The 22,731-nt window shown below is 40.8% G+C and overlaps 1 protein-coding gene across 4 annotated transcripts in view; it reads left to right on the top strand.

Moving 5' to 3' along the window:
• Positions 1-651: 651 nt before the first annotated feature.
• The window catches only part of CDH2 (cadherin 2), a 146,104-nt gene continuing 124,024 nt past the window's right edge, over positions 652-22,731 (top strand). Inside the window, exons 1-2 of one of the 4 annotated variants that reach the window (XM_020808933.3) lie at positions 652-787; positions 20,482-20,596. In XM_020808933.3, the coding sequence (XP_020664592.2) occupies positions 713-787; positions 20,482-20,596 (190 nt within the window). In that variant the 5' untranslated portion in view covers positions 652-712. Of the gene's footprint in view, positions 788-3,812; positions 4,302-18,089; positions 19,757-20,050; positions 20,095-20,481; positions 20,597-22,731 lie in introns of those variants that run through there. The other 3 variants (XM_078393687.1, XM_078393688.1, XM_078393689.1) reach the window with 3 other exon arrangements.

Here is a 22,731-nt window from a genome sequence, read left to right as displayed (position 1 = left end):
TGGTGGTATTGTTATCATTGTATGCAAACGGAGGGGGTTGCTGCTGCTGCTGCTGCCGCCGCCGCCGCCGCCGACCGGGGGAGGTGAAGCACCAAGAAAGTAAAGGAGGCGAGGGGCGAGCATGCAGCAGCAGCAGCAGCAGCAGCAGCAGCAGCGTAGCCGGCGTCGGAGCGGCAGCGCCAGGGCGCACTTGGCGACGCACTGAGAGAGGGGCTGCCGCGAGTCGCCAGCCAGGGCAACCCAGCAGGAGGAGCCGCCGCCGCCGCTTGAGGAGCGAGAAGGAACATGGTCCACGGAGGAGTGCAAGGAAGCCGCTAAGCACCGTCAGCCACCCCCACCCCCCAGCGGCGCCTGTTTTTCCGACTCCTTCGCCAGCTGCCTTTTGTGTGCCGAGCCCATCCCCGGCACCCAGGACGCGGGGAAGGCGGAGTGGGGGGGGGGCGCGTTGAGAAAGAGAGCGGGAGAGAGAAAGAAGGGGGCGAACAAGAAGAGACCAAGCCGCCGCTTCAGCCGGAGCCGAGTCGCCACTTCCTCCGAGGCGAGCGCCGAGGGATCCACCGGCGGCCCCTCCCGTCCTTCCCACCTTGGCCTGAGCCGCGCCGGGGGAGGGGGACCCTTCCCATCCGCTGACTTTTTTGCTCGCTCCCGTGTGTGCCGCTCACTCTCGGTCCTGCCCTCCCTCCCCCCCTCGCCAGCCGCTTGCTTCGCCTCCATGTGCCGGAGAGTGGGAGCGCCGCCGCGGATCCTGCCGCCGCTGCTGCTGATGGTGCTGGCGGCCCTGCAGCAGGTAACGGGCGAGGGGGAAGGGAGGGAGAGGAGCCGCTGGGGGGGCTCTTTGTTCTTGGCGATCCGGGCGAAGGGCGGTGGCGGGGGATGGATGGTGGTCGGAGGAGGAGGATGCGGGCCGGCGAGCGCCCAGGCAGGCTCCGAGCTGCCCCGGCGGCCAAGCTGGGCCTGGTCGAATAAGGACTGATGGAGATCCTGCCGGAGGAGAGAGGAGCAGGTTGCATAAAGCTGGAATCGGAGGGATAACAGTTGCCTGGCGGGGGTGGAGGGGAAGAAGGCGAGCCGGAAAGCTTCCTTCCTTCCATCCTTTGCACGGAAAGACAAGGGGGGACATGGACCGCGGCAGAAGGGGAGCCGGAATGCGGAGCGTGGTGAAAAAATAATCCCTCCTCCCTGCTGGCTTTTGAGTTGGACAGCCCGGGCTGCAGCCGCGGCTTTTGCGGAAAGCGGGACTTGGGAGACCCTCTTTTCCTAGAGCGCGGCGGAGCAGGTGGACGAGTCCGCGGCAATCGCCGTAGAAATAACGCTGTATTTATTCTCTCTGCCTCGGGTTGGGGAGGAAAGGGTTACGGCGGGAAGTTCAGTACCGCGTGCCTCCCGCCGCCCCCCCCCCCGCTGCCGCCCTAGCGGCGCTCGCTTGAGGGTTGACTGACTGGACCCGGGGGGGGGGGGGAGAAGGAAGCAGCAATGGCCGGCTCCAGGGAGGGGCTGGAGGGCAGAGCGAGGCCAAAGGAGGAAAGATGCAACGTGGGGCGTCCGAGGGTTAGGGAGGGAATCGGGGCGCCCGTTTCTTGGGGCTGAGCCAGGAGTGGGACGGGGTCATGGCGCTGTCTCCTCCTTGGGGGGGAGGAACAACGGGGGGAAAGGAGTCGGTGCCCTTCCAGTCCACCCCGCAGCTTCCCTTGGGAGAGAGGATGGGGCCGGAGGACGGCGGCCCCGTCCTTCCCTGGCACGCGAGGAGGAGCAAGCAGGACGGCGGCTTTGCGGTTGTGTGGAAGGAGCCGGCTTTCTGGAGAAAGGAAGTTGCTTGGGGTGGAGAAAGTTGGGCTCGCTTTACTTTTGAGGCACCTGCTTCCAAAAGGGGGGAAGGGGAACACACACACCCCCGAAAAGGGCGCCCGCACGTTGCCGGCTCTCTGGTCCGAGGCGCTCTTTTGCACTTGGCGTTCCTGGAGGCAAATTCACCCTTCTTACACATCATCATCATCACGGAGCGTGTCTCCCGCGTTGCCCTTGGGTGCGGATTACTTTGTTACTTTCCCCCCGTTTCATCTTTCTAAGGCCTTCTCGGTGCGGTGTGGGGGGGGAAGCATTATCAAAAAGGTGAAAAAAGTGCATTTCGCACTTCCCCGGGGCCTGCTTCGGAGTCGTGCGGAATTCAAATCCGCATGCCAACAGCAGCTATGGAAACCTTGGGACTGGCTGGTTACGCTTTCCGACGAACCGGCAGGGATTCGAAGGGTGTGCCTACTGCATGCGGGTCTGTGTTGGGAGTGGAGAGAGGGAGAGGACAACGTGGATTTTCGAGCTCCACTTTTGCTGCCGTTTGGCCGCCCGGAGTGTCCCACAGTGTGCAGAGGAATTCACCATGGAGGATGCTGAGTGAGCGAGCATCTATCTCCTCGCGTCCCCTAGCCCGGGTCAGTGGGGCAGCCCTGTCTCTGGACTGCCCCCCTTCGGAGGCCTCTGGCCGGGTGAAGAGCCCGCCTGAGCCGTTACCTCGCCCCTCTCGGCTCTAGCCGCTAATCCCTTCCCGGGAAGAATTTAATCAGCCTCCGCCCCCGCCCGGCAGCCTGGCTCACCTCCGCCCCCGCTTGCCTCCCGCTGCTTTCTGCTGCTGTGGCTAACGGGAATTTCCATAAGGGCCGGCTCCAGCCTTCCCCCCCCCCCCCCCCGGTGTTAAAGCCTCGCTACCTCCTTTCCCCTACAGGAGGCGCTGCGAGGCGGTAACAACACGGCAAGATGGAGGGGAGAGAGACCTGCCCAGGTACCACCCCCACCCCCCGGCTTCCCATCCACCAACCGGTACACATGCTTCCAGAGAGAATTTCTCACCCCAAAAGTTGAGCAAAGCTGTGCTGCTGTGATGCCCGCAAGGATGGAATGGCCGCTCTCCCTTTTCCTTGTGTGGCTTTTTCCAAGCTTCAAACAGTTAAAAGTGTTGTGTGATAGTATGAAAGGGGCATCATTCTGTGAGTGTAATTTGCAAATGCAGGGGATTTCGAAGTCTTAGTAGGCCTTACCTACAAGGGATGAGCCCACCTAGGGAAAGCACTGCAGGTGCTTTTTTTATCTGTGGTAACCTGGAGCTACTGCGCTTGGGGATTGTAACCCAAGGTTATCTGTCATTGTGTGGGGAGAAGGTGTATTGGATGTCCTGCTGGTAGTTTTATATTTCTTTTTTAGGATTGACCTGGGCACTTGTGTTCTAATGTGTTAAGAGCAGATAAATTGGAGTGGACCCTGCTGTCTGGAGTAAAAGAGAGTTCAGTTGAGTTAGGACAAGCAGAATGTTTTCTTTTTCCTCGAATATTTTTGTGCCTTTGAGAGGGGAAGATCACCATGACTTAACTGAATGTGAGAGAAATATGGAGTTGTATCTGGGATGCAGGATGTTTGAGATACACAAGGCAGTAGCTTTTGAGGTGGAAGTCATTTGGCACATGTGAAATGTCTCTGGGGTGATGATGAGTCTTGTATTTGGGACTGCTCCACAGGACTCTTTTGAGTGGGGACAAGATTGGAATCCACTTTATGAAAGAGTCTCTAAAATAATGGATTTGCCAGCAATTTTGGGTTGCTTCTGAGGGTTATCTATATTTTCAGAGTACCTTTGAAATGTTTGTGTGTGTTTCTCTTCCTGGGATTTCACTGAAAGTGGGTGTTTACAGGACAGGAGAGAGAAGATGTGTACAACAGAGACACTGGTGATTTGATCATTGTGAAAGCTGGTCTTGTTCCTAGTGCAAAGGAGAGAGAGGAAGAGAGAGAAGAGTTAATCTTAGGGACAGATGGTGCAAATCACTGCCTCTTAAGTGGCATTTGTGGTTGGAGCCTGTCTTCTAGAAGAAGCAAGGGGCTTTTTCTGTACAGTGCTCTGAGAAAAGGGGAATTTGTGGCTGGCAGTATGGCACATGAGCGGGACTGGCTTCTGGCAGTTGTTGGTTCCCCATTGAAATCCTGCAGGGTTGGGTGATTGGATACAGAGAAGCAGCTGCAGTAGCTGCAGCAGCAGTCACTGTCCATGGTGCAGAGATCGGATTACTCCCTGGCTGTGAAGTGGATGCTTGCTATTGAAATGTAGTAAACATGGGCTTGGCATATTACTGTACAGAGCTCCCTGCTCTTTTTCCTAGTTCAGATCACAGATTTTTATTTATTTATTTATTAAAATTTTCCTTGCTTCCTGCACAGCCTCTGCCCTTTTCCTGGTTTTGATGGCTGCATCAGGCATTTTAGGTGCTGAAACATTGATCCTAAACAGCTGGGGGATTTTCTCTTTGGCTTAATAGAAGGTTAGTTTGTCCTGATGGGAGAGCGTCTGTGTTGCTGCTCCACTATCTTACATTAAAACCTCATCTCCTTCCTTGGAAGGACTGTTTTAACTTTTGGCTAAGGTTATTATTTTCGAGGTCTATATTTAGTTTGGCATTAGATTGTTTCTTTGCTTTTTCTTTAAAAGTAAGTCTGTGTCTAAAACCATTTCTCTACAGTGAAATCATTTCTTTGCTAGTCTCCCCAGCTTTTTTAAAACTGCTTCCGATTCTGTTTTAGATTTTTTAAAAATCACTTAGTAACTCATCAGATGTAAAGTCTGTAATAAACTGTTATTATATTTTGTACTTTCCCCCTCTCTGTGCTGTTTTTACTTTAAAATAACATCTGTGAATTACAGACAGGAACTAGATTTCTTGCTTTTGTGTATCCTTTAGTGTCAATGGTGTGTCATAGTTCCTTGTTTGGAAAGCTGTTAAACCAGGACGTTGTTTTGGTAGGGTTTAGAACTTACAGTAGCTATGAAATCAGTTTTATGAACTGAAGTTTGGGAAGTGTTCTTTGTTTTGTTTTTTAAATTGCAATTGCCTGGCTTCCCTTCTCCCTCCCTTATGTTGGTAAACATAAATTATTAGAACTTCTGTATCATATAGATTGCTTTTGAAAGGGGCATTTGTACATGAGAAATTATCCAAGGATGTATATGGTAGCTTGGTGGATTTTTTAAAAATTCGAAATCCACTTTCAAATATTTCCATCAGTTTTTAATTACTTTTTTATTTTATTTTTTATTTTTACCCTAGACAATGTCTACGCTTTTTTACTCCTTGTTTGTACAACAAAGTAGACATGTCCAATGTATGCTCAAAAATTTACAGCATTTAGGAATATACGTAAATTCTGATTTTTAGCAACATTGATTTTTTAATTTTTTTAAAATCTGACAGAAAAATCTGATAAAAAGATGGGAAGAAAAATTAAGGAGACACTGTTCTATAGAGACAGTATGTCTTTGTTCCTTTGAAATTACAAAAAGGGAAAGTCTTTGAGTGGAACCAAGAAAAGGACTAAGATCTATTTTAAAGAAAAAGGGAGGAAAAAGTAAATCTGTAGCATTCAGAATAACATCAGCCGGACATTTGCTGTGAAGAAAAGCAGAGTTAAATCTGTAGTCCTGGTTGTGACTTTAATTGATTTTACAATTTGTGGATGGATGGGATTTTACACAAGTACTGTACCCAGAAATCTAAAAGACAATTGTTATCTTGAAAATGGATTGGATGAGTATAACAAATGGATCTTAGTCATATTAAATCAAGAGAGTAACAAAACTGAACAGGTATGTGTTTGAGGTTCAGTAGTTGGGATCAGTCTTAGGGTGAAAGAAATGGAAAATGTTAGTTTACTTTTTTAATATTTTCTGAGCTAATAACATATTATTTCCTGCTTTTACTTTACTACTTGAGTTTCTGTGCAGGTGAATGATTTATTTTCTGGTTTTTAGAATGGAACTCCAGTTTTAGAGATTGACACAAGTGCTATGAGACACATAAGCTTTTGTATTACCCATCCTACCAATAACATGAGTCTCACCATGTTAGAAAGCAAAAGCCCTGCTTTTCCAAAAAGGACAGATATATGTTTGCAGGCATGCTGTTATTATATTTGTCACTTACAATAAGTTGGTGGTTAGGGGGAGCTAGAGATTAGGAGAATCGCCAAATATCTAGAGTTACTTTTGGCATGGCACAAAGTTATAGATGGATGATGGATGTCATATTTGCAGGAGAAAATAGCAACTGAAGGACAAGGAAGTATTTCTAAAACTCATGAATATCTGAGTCCCATGTAAACTACTTATGTATCACTCTGTTGGTACAGGGGTGCAAAGTGTTCATTGCATAATTATGTTGTAACATGCCCAGAGAATGCTCTAGCTTTATGAGGCAGTTTATAGTTGAAACTGCAACAGATGTAATGGTGCATGTCCCATTGCTTGAGAACCTCTGTAAGAAAAGGTTTGAGGTGTCACCCCTTGGACATGAATTGATGTTATCTATCATGTGCTATATTTCCCTGCAAGTGAATCATGTGAAGTTTGGGGAGATGCACAATGTGATGGCATCATGTCATGTTATTTATGCTGCACAGAGAGTCAAGAGATAGGGAACCACATGATCTGGCTAACTATAAGTTGTTTTGATGAATGAATATGGGGAAGTTTGAGTGTTCATTTGCTTTTGCTATCTGACAGTTGTGTTTTCTTTGTGGAAGCTTCTGGAGCCTATGTGTTGTCCTATGTTTCATAAGTTTGGTTCTCTGGTATATTCCAGATATATGCAACTCCTACTGGAATGTGGTTTTTAGACAGAAGTGCCTTAATGTGTCAGTTTTCTTGCTCTCCTCTCCCCAGGTTCTGATTCACATGTTTGGAGAATGCTGTAGAGTTTTGTTTTGAGTTATTTAAATGTGAGGTTATGTTAAATATATTGGACAGTGGTCAAGAGTCCCATTTTTTTAATGGTAATATTAGTGGCATAATTCAAATCAATGACCAGTTGATTAGGGTTTTTTTTTTTTTTTTTTTTACATTTTAATGATGATGCTATCATTTTGTCAGGAACACAGAATTGACTATATTGGCTATATTTTAAAAAGGAAATATTTTTTCCCCCATATTAAACTAGGAGGTACTTTTCAGATAAGTTCTGAAGCAAATGAGAAGCTGATTTTGTAGGCATTAAAATTATTTGACAAAATGTACGTTATGTAGCTGTGTTATCTGGTTCAGAGACAAGATGATGTGCCTTTAAATGTTGAATACATTAACATTTTATAAGACATTTTCATTATAGTAAATACCAAAGTTTCAAATAAATCTTTAAGGGATATTTGTATGTAGATATTTCCCATCTATTGGTGGTATTTAAGAAGTCTTATCTCTTCCACTCCATATTCTGAGTTACTGTGATAACAAACTAAAGTACAACTCAGATTCAGTGTGGTGTAATGGTTAGAGTCTTGGATTATGGTTGTAGAGACTGGATTCAAATTCACACTCAACTGTGAAACAAATCAGGTGGTCCTGGATCAGTCATGATTTATCAGCTTCACGTACCTCATAGGTTTGTACTGAAGATAAAAGGAGGAGAGGAGAGTCATGTACACTTCACTGAGCTCACTAGAAGACACACAGGATATACATGTACAGCAACTGATTAGCAGTTAAGTCATAGTGAAAAATAGTTGCAGTTCAGTTAGATAGCAGTGAAATGGTGTGGGAAAACTTCAGCCTACTTTCTGATTGTCAAGATGCCCTGACTAGGCTTCTTAGAGAATCACTACTGTTTTATTTACTTGGATTGTAACTAATGCTGTTAGTTGGAGCATCCATTCAGTGGAGTTCCATTAATGGTACATGACTTCCTGTAGAAGAGGAGGACGGCATATTAATCAAATGCTTTATCCACACATTCTCTTGCAATTTTGAAAAATCTGCCCCAGTGAGTCAGGATAACCAATAAAAGAGTGAGGGTGATGGTACAGGGCACAGCTGAAGGAAAGAAGAGCAGGTAGAAGTCACAGCCCTTGTTTCTCCAGGGTAAGAGAATGTCTCCTCCTCACACTGTGCTAACAATTCTATTCTGTTCTGATCCTGATTAAAAAGAACTTTCCTATCCATTCTGTGTAGACATTGCTTGTTCTATTTGCTTGTTCCTGGCACTTCCCTCTTAATCTAGTGAATAAATCAGTAAGTAGATGAGTTGAGGCAAGGCAGTGTTCAGATTTCCTTGGAAAAGCTGATAATAATATCAAGGTTTTTTTATTAAAATGGATAAAGAAAGAAGCTCAACCTCACACTATCATTTTAGAAAGCATAAAACATTTAATTTGTAATTACTAAGGAACGTGTTATATAAACATTAAAATACTGTTGGAGGAAACTGAGTGAAAATATTTTGACCATGTGGAGTGATCCACACTTTGCATCTTTCCTTGGGATTGTTCTGCACTTTATCATTTGATAAAGTGAATTGCTAATATATACTGTATGTGGTATCCCCATTTTGCATAGGGAGAATTTTGGGTAGGCTGGGTTCAGACTAGTTAGTTGAAGTAAGGTTTAGCTGAAATAGGTCACACAAGTTAACATGTTTTAATGTTATCTTCCTAGATCTTCTAAGCTAATTTAATAGTTATAGTGAGAAACAAATTCCTGGTGTTGTTGATTGGATGCTAAATAATTAGTACTAAGTTGACACATGCTTTCTAGTTCGGCAGTTTGTCTTCAAGATTTTTGTTTAATTTACAACAACAATAGTGATTTTCAGGTCAACAGGAGGATGTACTGGAATATTGAAATGTAGTGTTTTTAATGCCTGTCTTTTCTTCTGTTACATATCAGGACTCTTGCTTATTTTGAGTAAGGGCATTGTTGGCAGGTGGCTGCGTACATCACATTAAGAGAGAGCAGGGAAGCCTGTGTCCAGTCAAATGATGAAGCATTATTCCCTTTGTAGTACATCACTGACCAGCCTAGCTGGGGCTGACAGGAGATGCGATTCGGTAACATCTGGGGGCCTTGGGTTCTCCAGCCTCTGTTAGAGGATAGCACATGAATACACTGATCATTGTTTTCAGTGTGTTACGATCTTTAATATGAAAGGTGTCATTATGTACCAACACAACCACCCTGCTGGAATGAGGGGCTGTATGATAACAGAGTTATGGTGGAGTCTTATAGGTGTACATTTGATGCAGTCTGTAGTTTAGATTTTACAGGTGTGAAAGCTGGACAGTAAAGAAAACTGACAATGAAAAATTAATTTATTTGAAATATGGTGCAGGATGTGAGTTCTGCAGATACCATGGACTGTCAGAAAGATGAAGAAATGGGTCCTAGATCAAATCAAGCCTCAGTGATCTGTGGAGAGGAAAACGATGACATTGAGGCTGTCATACTTTAGGCATGTCATGAGAAGAAGGCAAAATTCTTTGGAAAATACAGTAATATTTGGAAAGGCGAAAAGAGGAAGTCCAAATATGAGATGGACTGGGTCTCTAAAGGAAGCCAAAGGCTTGAGTTTACAATTGATGAGTAGGGTTGTTGAGGACAGAACATTTTGGAGATTGCTCATTCATAGGGTTGCCATAAGTCAGGTGATTTGATGGCACAGAACAACAACAGCAGCATAGTTTTTGCATGGTTACTGCATCTGTGAAATAAAAAAAGATGCACAGAGAAATCAGTGGAAAAATAACCATTGCTTTTTGACCTTATCGCTCACTCAGTACCTGTTCCTTTACCTCAAAAAGGATTTCTAAAAAGTCTATAAAGTTTTATGATGTCAGCCACAATTCAACATTCAGTGTCATTTCTCTTTGAACCAAATGATTGGAACATCTCTGAGAGTGAGATATGCTTTGGATCTCATGGGTCTAAGGGTTCCTGTGGCCTGCTGAAACCCTGCCTTGCCTTCCATTGACTGCTTTCCATAAGAAAATTGTTAGTGTGCAAGTAACACTTCTAGGACCTCTTGGCATAACATCTAGTGCGGAAGTAAGCAGAGCATGTGAATTAGGAGTATTGTGATACTGCTAGTTCCAAAAGGCAGTTTTTATTGTATTCTAAAGTGTACATAACTGCATTTGGAAACCTGGGCTCTTATTTTTTCTGTTGTCAGATGAAATAAACTAAGGCATAGTGCATACCAGTTCATTCTTGTAAAGCTGACCAGTCCATTTAACTGTAAGAACTGATTCTCATTTGATCTTCTCCATATCTACAAGGGATATATTTTGACAAACTTATGTGTTTAAAATTGACTGCCTTACCCACAACACATTTGCACTAATGGACACCTCCACTGACTTAAAAAGGTTTGAGGCGTGAGAAAAAACAAAAGCCACATTTAATTTAGTTCAGAAAAACTCATTATTTAAAATTGTAGTAGTGCATATGAGATTCAACCAGGAACAGAGAGCTTCAGTACACTGAACAAACACCCCCTGCAGACCTGCAGTTCAGTAGAGATTTATTTTCTTTCTCAATTTTAGGAGAAATGGCGGAGCCTTTACATCCTTAGGCACTTATTATTGTAAAGGTCCTACTAATAGTGATGTTTGAGCTAGGCTATTTATAGGTATTAAAAATCACTTAGGAGAATGTGAGACAAATATAAGAAAATATGTTTTCTTTGTTTATAATGAATAATTAGACAGACCAAATACTACTTCCATTTTACTTCTTGATCTCATTAATAATTGGCCAGTATCTATCATGGAAGAATGATGGCATCATGAATGGTGCTGATCATAATTTAGGAAATAGTAAAGGCATCTTGTTGGATAGTGACTTGGGCTGCATCACTGTGTAAATCAAAAATGTTTTTGAAATGTCCATGAAAGGTATTTGGTACAATCCACCTAAAGAAACAGTACATTTCAGAATACATGAGGAGGCTCATATATTTGTTTGTAGTATCCTCCATGATCAAAATTTCCTTGCATGTGAACAAATTGAAAACTGACTAGATGTTTTCTCCCTGACTTGTGTGCTTTCTTTGTATAGGGAAAGTTGAGTCCAGTGCACATTGCCCTATCTACATTTTGAAACAAAAACTTTATTTAGCTCTAACAGTTTGAATTATGAGAATATGATGGATGATAATCTTGATTCATGAAGGTAAAGGTAAAGGTAAAGGTTCCCCTTGACAATTTTTGTCCAGTCGTGTTCAACTCTAGGGGCTGGTGCTCATCCCCGTTTCCAAGCCATAGAGCCAGCGTTTGTCCGAAGACAATCTTCCATGGTCACATGGCCAGTGCGACTTAGACACGGAACGCTGTTACCTTCCCATAGAAGTGGTCCCTATTTATCTACTTGCATTTGCATGCTTTCGAACCGCTAGGTTGGCGGGAGCTGGGACAAGCGACAGGAGCTCACTCCGTCGCGTGGATTCGATCTTACGACTGCTTGGTCTTCTGACCCTGCAGCACAGGCTTCTGCGGTTTAGCCCGCATATGTCCATTGCAAATAGTTGATTAAGTGAGGTGTTCGAAGTCTGTTCCAATTGGCTGGTTTTCACTGTGGATAGCTGCCACACTTAACCGTTATTTTGTCGAATCTGCTCACAGACGTTACTTCATTTTCATTTCATTTTTTTATTTGTACCAAAGGAGAGTGGGTGATTTTTCTGTTGTCCTGCTCTACATCTGTTTGTCCAGCCTGCAGATACACATTGTTCTTGTTGCAGATATTTGCATTTCTGATAAGAAAATTGTTTTCATATGAAGTAAAAATTAAGAGACCACAGAGGAGAATAGCTACATGTTCCCCAGAATCCACCCCTTTCTTACTAACTGGCACTTAAGGTAACTCACTCTGAGACGTTTGTAGGAGGAAGAATAAAAACATTTCTTCACTTACAGTTGCTTGGAATTACAGTACAGACTTGTGTACAGTATGCTGCTTTCTTTACTGAACTCATACTCGGCAACCAATTGAACAGCAGTCAGCTGACACCAACCCGGGAAGGAGCACTCAACAGGACTTCCTTTGAATTCAAAGGCTGGAAGGAATGACCAGTTAAGGCTGGATAGACAGACAGTCACCCCAGTCCAGAAAAGGCCATGGCAGTCAAACAAACCACAGAAGCATGCAAGGTTGCGAACAAAACTCACAACAGTTCTGAAGCCCCTCTTCCTTCATTTGTTTATAATGTGCATTCAGTTTCCAGCCGCTGCTCTGAAATTAAAAATAAAGGAATTCCTGCCCACAAGCTTAAAATCTAAGATGACAACAACGAAGACCTTGCAATTCCACAAATGGTCACTCCACTAACTAATCTGTTAAATTTATTATGCTTGATTCCAGCCATTATTCACTCGGGCTTGTTTTGATACTCTCCTAAAACAGGTGTTTTTTCCCCTTAATTGTTGACACACTGTATGAAACACAAGATTGCCAATTAGCAGCTGAAGTTAAAGCTTGGCTAGCATTATTTCCCCCAACAGGGCAATTCACAGAAAGCTAAAGAAACCAAAAGGTTTTTCTAGGTGCCCTGTAGTCAAGAAAACTAGAGGAGCTTGAGGAACATTTTTTACTGAAGTAAATCAACTGATGGGATTTTGTTTTTCCTCCCTTAATTTTTTGAATAAGAATACTTTCAAGAATTTCCGTATCTTTTGTGGATTTGTTTGGGTTTTTTTAAATGTTCATTTTATTGACAGCCATGGAAGGTATTACGGAGCTAAAGTGATGCCTGGCTGGTAGTTGGAGCATCTCTTTAAAAAACCCTTAAAACTGGTAGAAGTCAATTTCAATAGCATGTCAGTATTTTACTCACATGTAGGGGGCATCACAAGATAGCAGGAGAGGGCTGTAGTTTTGCTTCTGTCTCTAATTAAAATATCTTGCTTGGCTCCACCTGTACATTAATATGGTTGTGTACAGAAGGGAAACGTATGTGTCAGCAGCTCCTTATATGTAAGCTTCCATACAATACTGTAGTTGTATGATGGTGCTGCCCCCCTCTCTAGTATTTCTGTGGTGTCATATTTATTTACAAGCATGCTGTTTCATGTACAAATGGAGGGGGGAATTACAATTTTATTTACATGTTTTTTACTTGTGAGACCTAGAGATGATTTGCATATTGAATTTATGCCATTTGGCTCAATGGAGGATAAACAGTGCTTACTGATATGTAGCATTGTGTAGCTGGTTTTATGTACTGGAGCAGGGCCAAACATATTATTCTATATTCATGGATTTGTTCTCAAAGTGGTTTTAAAAAGTCCACGTATATGAAATATTATCTTTGGTTGAAGGAGTCTGTACATTTCCACACATTACAAGAAGTTTTTTCTTTAAAGTTTTGTATTTGTATAGTTATAAGGTATTACCAAAAATCCCAGGGACTTTATAGTTGGAATTACCATATCTATTGGATATAATAATTATCCTGTGTCTGGTAACCATATGTTGTCTGTGTTAAGGATGTTTATTGCATGCTACACCAGACAAGGCAAGGGATATTATGAGATGATGGAGTCAACAGTCAAATTGTTTGTGCAAGAGCTATTTTCCATTGCTTTAGGAATATTTTAGCAAGAATGACATTCTTATACAAGGAAAAATAAATTTCACATATGTAGAAACAGAGGTGGGCAGATTTGGGGGGTTTTGGTCTGCATTTCCCAGAATTCTCCAAGCGGTTATGCTGTCTGGGGAATTCTGGGAGATGTAGTCCAAAACCACAAATCTGCACAGCATTAGAAATAATACTTTCTTTGTTGCATAGCATGCTGCATAATGTAGTAATGTTTTGGACACACAAAGGTGTGTGTGTGTTATAATTTAATATTAGTGTAGCAGCATGGATGTTATCCCTCAATTTTCACCATTCTGCAGCTGGACTCTGTTTTATATATTGATGAACCCATTTACAACTCTGTGATGGAAATTTGAGAACCTCAGTAATCTACAGCAGTGGTTCTTAACCTTTGTTACTCGGATGTTTTTGAACTGCAACTCCCAGAAACCCTAGCCAGCACAGTTGGTGGTGAAGGCTTCTGGGAGTTGCAGTCCAAAACTCCTGAGTAACCCAAGGTTAAGAACCAGTGATCTACAGTAACCTGTCATTTCAGCTACTGCATTGTCTAGTGACATTATGAAAACCAGTGTTTTACTTGCTTCTAGGCTAGTAAACTGGGATGAGTCAGCAAAATTTTGTCATAGCTTTGCCTATGCTCCTTCTTACCGTGTTCCCTGCTCATGAGTTTCAAGGATGAAAAAAAGTTGTTGAATCTTACAGTGTCAACAAAACGATATTTCCTCACTCATGCACAACTAAATATGTTCTAAAACAGCTTTCACGAGTGAGGAAAATGTGTGTGTTAAGTAAAATGCTCTAATAAACTTTAAAATGTACTTGACGTTCCACGTGGAACAAAACAACAGTCTTGCAAACTTGTCACAAAACAAAGATAACAAGAAAACAGAAGTGAGATTGGGAGAAATGCAGTGAAATCTGAATGAAGAGATATTCATATTCCTTGTGATTGCTCGTGGGTTTTACCCTGTAGGAAAGCTGGATTCTGCTGCTTTTTGTTCTCAGTGACAGTTTACATGTTATAGGTAACTTTGTGGAGCTCATTTATAGGCCATTACAGATATCCCAAGAGAAAGGCTTGTGGCCCACATAGATGGCTAATCATATGATACTATGTGTCAGATGGAATTATTTGAGAAACCTCTACAGTGGGCTTTAGCTGTGTACATTGGCCCTAATTCTCTGGCTGATAAGGAGGACAAATTTTGTTTGCTTTGCTTCTGGAAAAAGAAGAAAACAAAGCTTCACACCCAGCAGCTGAAGGATGAGCCAATTCTCTTACAGTGGACTGGCAGGAAGCACTCTCAGGATTGGCAGTGGTCCAGGGTTCAGTGATTGAAAAACACAGTCTTACTCATATTTAAGTTTTTCCAAGCCTTTATGAAACAGATGGGGTTTTCTAGATGCTAAACTAATCTTAAAGTGCATAATTCATATGAAAATGAGTGGATTCTCTTTCTTGGTACATATATTGTTTTGAATAGTGTGCTGTTTTTATTATTCTAACCATTTTCATTGTTTTTTTAGTCATGGGAGAAGCCTGTGCATTGCAATAACTTATCCTGTTGTTGGTTTTTTATATTTGTCCTGGACAGAAAGCACTGTTGTAATAAATGCCACTTTTCTTAATAGGAAAATTCTAGTATTTAACTGTAAGTTGTTTTACTTTGACATGGAACTAGACTGGAGGTGGAGAGGGAAGGGTTTAATATTCTAACATTGAACTTGATTTCACCCAGTTTGTGTTGTAGTTCAAATACAGTTTTGTTTAATTTCAAATGCAAAACACAGGAGACTAAAGGATTGTTAAAGTTAGAATCTCTGATTCCTCTCATGTGTTTATGGCTAAAGAATCTTTACAATAGACTGATTTTGGGAACAGAGTGCTCTCTTTTGTTTCTGGGAAAAATTGAGAGGTTGCAAATGAAAGCATAAAGAAGCCTCTTTATTCATGTTCCCAAGTCTTTGTTTCACTGGGCATTGTTTCAGTTTATAAGAGTTGTTTAGCAGATACAGCACACTGGAAAAAGCAGACTAATTCCCATGCACATCAGTGCAAGCTTGTTAAAATCCTGTTATCTACTGAGGTGCCCACCCAGGATTTCTTTGTTTCAAGGGTAGTTTGAATGACTGTCCCCTCCTCCCCCCCCTGTTAGTTTGATTGAATTTGCTTATTAAATGATGGAATCTGACAGAATTTTGCTCTGAAAATCCCCTCCCCTTCCATTTTTGAATGTTTACCAAATGTGTTTAAAAAATAAAAAAATGAGTCCATCAGATAGCTTTTTCTAGAACAATTCCCATATAAGTTAAATATGGTTTGCTATTTACATTTTTTAGGAGCTGCAATTTGTAGGATATGCAGAAGCTTAAGGTGCTTGTGTGCAAATCATGTGTGCATTTGTCATAAGGTTCATATGGAGTTTTTGGCGGTTCACCGACATAAGCAGGAATTGGAAGAGTCTGTTTTTCAGAAACTCAATGATTTTTATTTGTTTCTAACATTGGAGTATCAACTATAAAAGAGTCCCAATCCTAACTTCCCACGGGAGAGCATTCCACAACCTGAGAGCAGCCACAGAGAAGTCCTTCTCTCATGTTACCAGCAGACATGCCTGTAATGGCAATGGAACCGAGAAGAGGGCCTCCTCTGAAGATCTTACAGCCTGGGAAGGTTTGTACTGGGATATAGGGTCCTTCAGATAGGTAATAGTCAGCACTGGACCTAAATAGGTAATAACCAGCACTTTGAATTGAGCCTGGAAATAGACTAGTAGCCAGTTCAGTGGTTGTAACAGGAGCATTGCATGCTGTCTATAATTGGCCTTAGTTAGCAATCCGGAAGCTGCATTTTGAACCACCTGAAGTTTCTGAACAGTCTTCAAAAGTACCTCTATGTAACGTGCATTACAGTAATCCAAGTGGGATGCAACTAAGGTGTGTGTCACTGTAGCTAAATCAGATATCTGAAAGAACGAGTGCAGTTGGCCCACCAGTTTTAACTGTGCAAATGCCCTCCTGGGCACTGCTGAAAGCTGGGCATCCATAATGAATTCAGGGGTACACCCAAGCTGTGGACCTGAGTTTTCAGGAGGAGTATAATCCCATCCAGGCCAAGTTGTATCTCTATTCCCTCATCTGCCTTTTGATTGAGCACGTCTGTCTTGTCTGGATTAAGTTTCATCCTCATCCAGCGCAACAGTGACACCAGGCACTGGATAAGAACTGGGACGTCTACTTTGGAATTAGATGGAAAGTGCAAGATAGAGTTCAGTATCATCAAGTACAAATACAACCTGATACAACAGTGTTGACATTGTTCGGCTTAATATATCATCTACAATTTCTAGATGCATTGTCAGTACTGCTTTGATGAATGAATTGGAAAGGCATTTCCATTTCCTCTTTTATAACAAGCTACATGGACTTGTTCTACCTCTGGTGTGTGATTAGGCCTTACAAGACTGCCACCAGTCACTTGCACTAAGATTGCGTTGTTAGAAGTGAATTAAAAAGAGAAAAGTCCCATTGATTGATTGATTGATTGATTTGATTTGATTTATACCCCGCCTATCTGGTCATTGCGACCACTCTAGGTGGCTTCCAGACAAATAAAGAATAATATATACATATAGCAAAATAAAAATTATAAAACAACAAACAACAAATTCTCAGATTTGTGTAGGATAGTCTTGACTGGTGAATTCCAACATTATTTACCCTGTTTACACTCAAATTCATCATAATTCTTTGATAATTGCTCAATAGCATAATGTTCACTTTTCATAAGAAAAATAGATCTGGTCTTTGGAGTTATCAACGTATAAGCCTTCTATGTATGGTCACTAAGTTTCATTTTGGACAAATTCTGGAATGGTTGGAAAGTGGGAGGATCTGAGAATCTTATGACTGAGAAAAAGTAAGCCATTATTTATCGTATTTGCCACACAAAAAGCATCTGGGTTTTTGCTGTGACATATCCACAGATGACTGCTGGTTTCCACTGAATCACCTAGTATTTATTTATTTAATTTATTTATTGGATTTCTGTCCCACCCATCTAGACCAAAGGTCTACTCTGGGCGGTTTACCAATTTAAAAACAATAAAACCAAAAACATATATTATAGATCCAGGATGGCGAAGTATAAGAAATTAAGATATGGCAGGAGGGAAAGCCTGCCCATATAGGCAAGTTTTTTCTTCCTGAAAACACCCAGAGAGGGTGCCAGGCGGATCTTCACTGGTGAGTTTTGTTCCAAAGGCAGGGGGCCACTGCCGAGAATGTCCGATTCCTCATTCTTTCCTTCCGGACCTCCCTCGGTGTTGGGCCCCTCAGCCGCCCGGCCTGGCTGGAATGAATGACTCTGGCAGAACTGGGTGGGAGAAGGCGCTCTGCCAGATACCGAGGTCCTAAACTATTATAATTTAATCCAGAAAGCTGTTACTGGCTTAAAATAGCTTTCCAGCAGCACCCCTGTCTGCCACCTCCCAGTTGTAATGGCATCAGGATATTCATGGTTTTGGTTTCTAAAATCTTCTGGACCATTCTGAAGTGGACTTCAGTGGACCAGTCTGATTGCAAGGAGCCATAGCAGTAGTCACTGAGGAGTCAGCTAATCTATGCTGCTTGACTTGCTTTCACACAAATGGCTAACTGCCTTTGTTATAAATTATATAAAAACATTTTTGCCCCCCACAGGAATTTGTCACCATAATTGGCTTTCACCTGCTCAATAGCAGGTGAACCCAATAGCCAGAATCCTGTTGTCACTGCCTGCACCTGTGAAATTGTTGACATCAGCAGTCACAGTCTTTTATCTTTAATTAAAAGATTACTTAATGCTTCCCATCTCAGGTTCTGATGCTACCTAGGGATCGCTTTCAACTCAGGGAAGCCTTTGTGAACCCTTCAGGTGCAGGAGGACTTGAGAATTGCTGTTGCCAATCTCACTTCAGGGACTGGGACTAAGATCAGGACTACTGGTAGTGGTTTTTGAACATTAAATGCGAAACATTTAGTTAAAGATAGAAGGCTGCTGGTGATGATGTCATCAGTCTCACACATGCAGAACTGCACCAGTAGGCTTCTAGCCAATATATTAATCATCTGTTTACTAGTATGGAAGATAATATTTTCTTAAATAAAATTGTATTTTTATTCACAGGAAAACATTACTTTGTGATACTTAAGATAAAGAAGTATGTTAAGTTGGAGGAGGGATAGTTTTACACACACATATGCTGAAAATAATAGTACATGTATTTATAATTATTTTGATCAGGAATTATTTGCTTTCCTTTGTGCTGTATCATTTTTATTCCTGCGTCTTTTTAAATTTCACATATTGCTTAACCACTGTGTTTTGTTTTCATTCATTGTTTTCTTTGGTATATACGAAAAGCCTGATTGTCTCTAGCATAATTATACACTGAAACTGAAACTGCTCTCAGTCTTCAGGTGAATTGAAGTCTGGTTGAAGTTAAGTTGTCTGAATAAATGTAAAGGAAAAAAAAATAAGTGTGTCAGTATTTGCAGCTCAGTCCAATAAGACTTGGGAAATTGAATGTAGTTTTAGAACCTTTTTGTACGGGTGTTTTCTTTAGCCTCATTAGATGCATAGATTGGTAAATTGCACTTTACTGTGTGTTTTAAAGAGGTAAGAGAAGGAGGTAAAGATTTTAGTGCCAAATCTGGCACTAAAGTGGATCATCTACTGTATGTACTGTCTTCCTCCAACCAATCTTGCAGTCTTGCTATAATGTTTAAACATGTGTGGTAACCTCCTTGGGAACATATCAGAAGTGAACAAAAGATGGATCTGTTGTTAGATCTTAGTTGATTTTTAATAGATTTTTAGACAAAACAAAATGGAACTAAAAAATAAAACCACTTTGAGTCATATCAAGAAGAAAGGCAGGGTAAAAATATTTTGAATGAATGAATGTTGTGGCGTCTTAAAGACTAAGTGCTGTATTTTAATGTTAGCTTTCGTGGACAAGTCTACTTCCTCAGACATAAGAGTGGGACTACATGGCAAATATTTATACACTTGTACATGGGTCAAAATCAGAGATTGTATGTGGGCACTAGTTGTTGTAATAGATTGGCAAAATTTTTGGTTTCCATTCTTTTAACAAGAGCAACAACAAACCCCGCAAGCCACCCTGCCTAAATCCATTTGTTGGTTCCTAGATAGAGTAGATGACTGAATCAATAGGATAAGTGCTGATCTAATTGTTCAACTGTGGATTCGGTGGGTTAGCTCTAGTTGAGTCAAGTGAATGGGGAAAGCCTGGGAGGAAGAGTTTAAGCAGGAATTGATTTCTGTATGGAAGCACTGTGAATTCTGCTGAGTTCTGGTAATCAAAATCTTGTGCTCGGAATTCTTAAGCATTTTGTATATGTGTTTTATGTCTACTTTTGTTTTCAGTGAGGTAGTTGTGTTAAGTGTGTTTCAACACGTAACAAATGTGGAAATTGTAATACCATAAATATTAACAAATTAAAATTTAGTTGTCAGCAAGCCAGATTATATGAAATGAATTAAGTAGTCTTAAGTCACTATTTCATTGCATATATGATTTAACTAGAAACATGTATTTGTGACTTAATATACCAGAGATACATATTACTCTATTTATCTATTAGGCAAATACTGAGTTGAAGTGACAGACTCTGAAATCTGTTGACAGGATAAGTGAGTATGTTTTGAGTTGGCTGTTAAATTTCTTGAATGTATTGTATCCATGTCTGAGAAACTTCATAATCAGTTTTGTCTGGGTATTAGTTCTATTTGAAGTAGAATACAATTCTATTTCAGCCTGATTGGCTGTTTTGGTTGAAACATTCAGTTGCGTAGAGTCAAGATTGTGTATTATTTAGATCTTAGACAAGTGGGATTTGTTCCTTCCATTCCAGTTATCAAAAAGATTAACCCTTTGCCCCTGGAATTCTAATTGCAGCCATTTAGAAACAAAGAGGCTGTTTGTATAAGATAGGAGCAAAATCAGAGTTTATGCCAAGTGGAATGTTTCTCAGCTGAATGGGGTTGCAAGTATTACATAAATTTTGTCTTGCATTTCAGGCACCTATAAAGGCAGCTTGTGAAGAAGGCACTTTATGCAAGACTGGATTTCCTGAAGACGTTTACAATGCAGTCATATCCAGGGGAATACACAAAGGGCAGCCTCTTCTAAATGGTACAGTTTCACATGATAATTAGTTTTTGTTTTGCCATATCTTGAACATAAATTAGTGTCACTGTTTACATTCTTTAAATTGTGTGGGAATCCCCTTTTACTTCTATTATATCACAATTTCCTGTTTAAGAGGGAAAGGTTGAAATGACAGTACATAAGAACCGCTTAATTAGTCTTTCCACTGAATAATCTCACAAACCCATTGCAACATAAGTTCACTGGAATGTTTAATCTTAGCTTGCCCACTTGAATGAATGCCAGTCATACTTGTCTTAAGAATTTGCAGGAATTGTAACTCTTTAATTCTCTGAGAAAATTACTTTGGAATGCTGGTGGACAAAGTAGGACAATCTGGAAGCCAGTGTTTACCTCTGAAGACCCAGTGGGGTCATACTAGCTCAAAAAATGAGCAAAAACTAACTGCTGTTGGAAATCAACTTCCTGTTTTATACATCTCATTTTACTATTCCCAGAAGCATAAAAAGTGCAAAATGACTTTTATTTTAGCTGTTTCCCCCCCCCACACACACACACATACACTTTTCAAGGGGATCTGAAGTCCACAGATACAACCCTTCAGGGTGGCATGTAGACTTTGGGCTTCATTTTGCTCATCTTTTTACTGCTATATCAAAAGTAGAATTTTCCTGATATGTGACTGAGGGAGCATCCCTAAAATGTTTAAATGAAAAGAAAATTAAACAACCATCTGCCAGATACTAGGCATGCTTTTCTTCCTGTTTATCCTTCCTGCAGGTTGATTGTTTTGTGCATTGGTGAAAGCATTTTGTGGATGCCATGTTGTTTACCCCATGCCCTCTCCAGCCTCCAGCAAATCCGACTTTTGGTTTTTGGAACGAAAATGCAGGAAAGAAGCAGGCCTAAATCCAATTGCTAGTCTCAACTAGAGTAGTCTGATTCAATCTATTACTGAATAGAAAGTCATTGGTTATGTAAATCCCACTGATTTAGTGGGTCTACTCTATTTAGGGCTTGTAATTGGATTTAGGCAATAATGCTTCATACGTTTTTCTTGCTGTGACAATAACCCCAATTTAAATATGAGCTAAAATTATTTGCTTCTTGAATTAAGTCCTTTGTGGCACTTTTCAAAGTAATACAGCAACTACCAACTTGGCCTATTAGTTTTTAAAGTTAGCTATTAGAACAGCAATCTATTAAGTGAGGTTTCCCAAACGTCCTACTTATCAAGGTGAGAACAAAAGAGACATGCCTGCAGCCTACTTTGTCTCAGCTTGGAATGCCACAGTAATTGATAGATATTTCCACTATTACAAGAATTTTAAAATTAAGATTGTAGTCTTATTTGTGTTCTGTGCAAAACACATGACATATTTGCTAATACTTTGCTGCTAGACAAATTTCCCTATACACTTTTATGTTTGGATTCCATCTAAATTGTCATTAGAGGGCCTCAGAGTAAGAAGAACATTCATTTTGTTGTTTTATATGCTGTGAATATCACAGAAATTACTTTGTAGCTAATTTAAAAGTTATGGAGCTGATCAGGGAGATTAGTTTCAAGGAATTCAATAAATTCCAATTTATCTTAAAAACTTAATTTAATTCCACCCATTGTTTCTTGCACCTATAAATATGGCTGCAAAGATTAACATAAATGAAAGGAAGTTTCAAAATGAAGCTGCAAATCAAATTGGTCGTTGAAACAAAAGCTTTTCTCTGTATTTAACTTATTCTGTTCAGCAGTAACTTCCTGTAATTATATTTTTTCAGAACTGGTTAGTATTTTCATAACAATAATTGAATCTCAAATGGAAGAAGAATTTATTGGTTTTAGATTATTAAAATTGTGACTTAATGAAATACTTCTGTGTTTCATTTTAAGTAAGCAAATATATTCCATATATTTGGTTTAGTAATTAGTAGCTTCTGAAAATAATATGCCAACTTGAAATATTATGCAAAACTCATTTCTTGATATGGGAAATTGTGTTGCTGTTTTCCTTTTTTTATTATTAATTGCTAGTATATATTCTAAATAGTGTTTATAGACTAGCTGTGTAATTAACATTATTCAGTATAGTGGTTTTGTTTACAAGACAATAAATTCTGTTGAGTTCATTTATATTTATGTATGACAAAATATATGAGCT

The sequence above is a fragment of the Pogona vitticeps genome, chromosome 4 (assembly GCF_051106095.1).
Source record: "Pogona vitticeps strain Pit_001003342236 chromosome 4, PviZW2.1, whole genome shotgun sequence".
Taxonomy (NCBI): domain Eukaryota; kingdom Metazoa; phylum Chordata; class Lepidosauria; order Squamata; family Agamidae; genus Pogona; species Pogona vitticeps.
The sequence above is the reverse complement of the archived record's forward strand: the minus strand, read 5'-3'. Positions and strand labels throughout refer to the sequence as shown.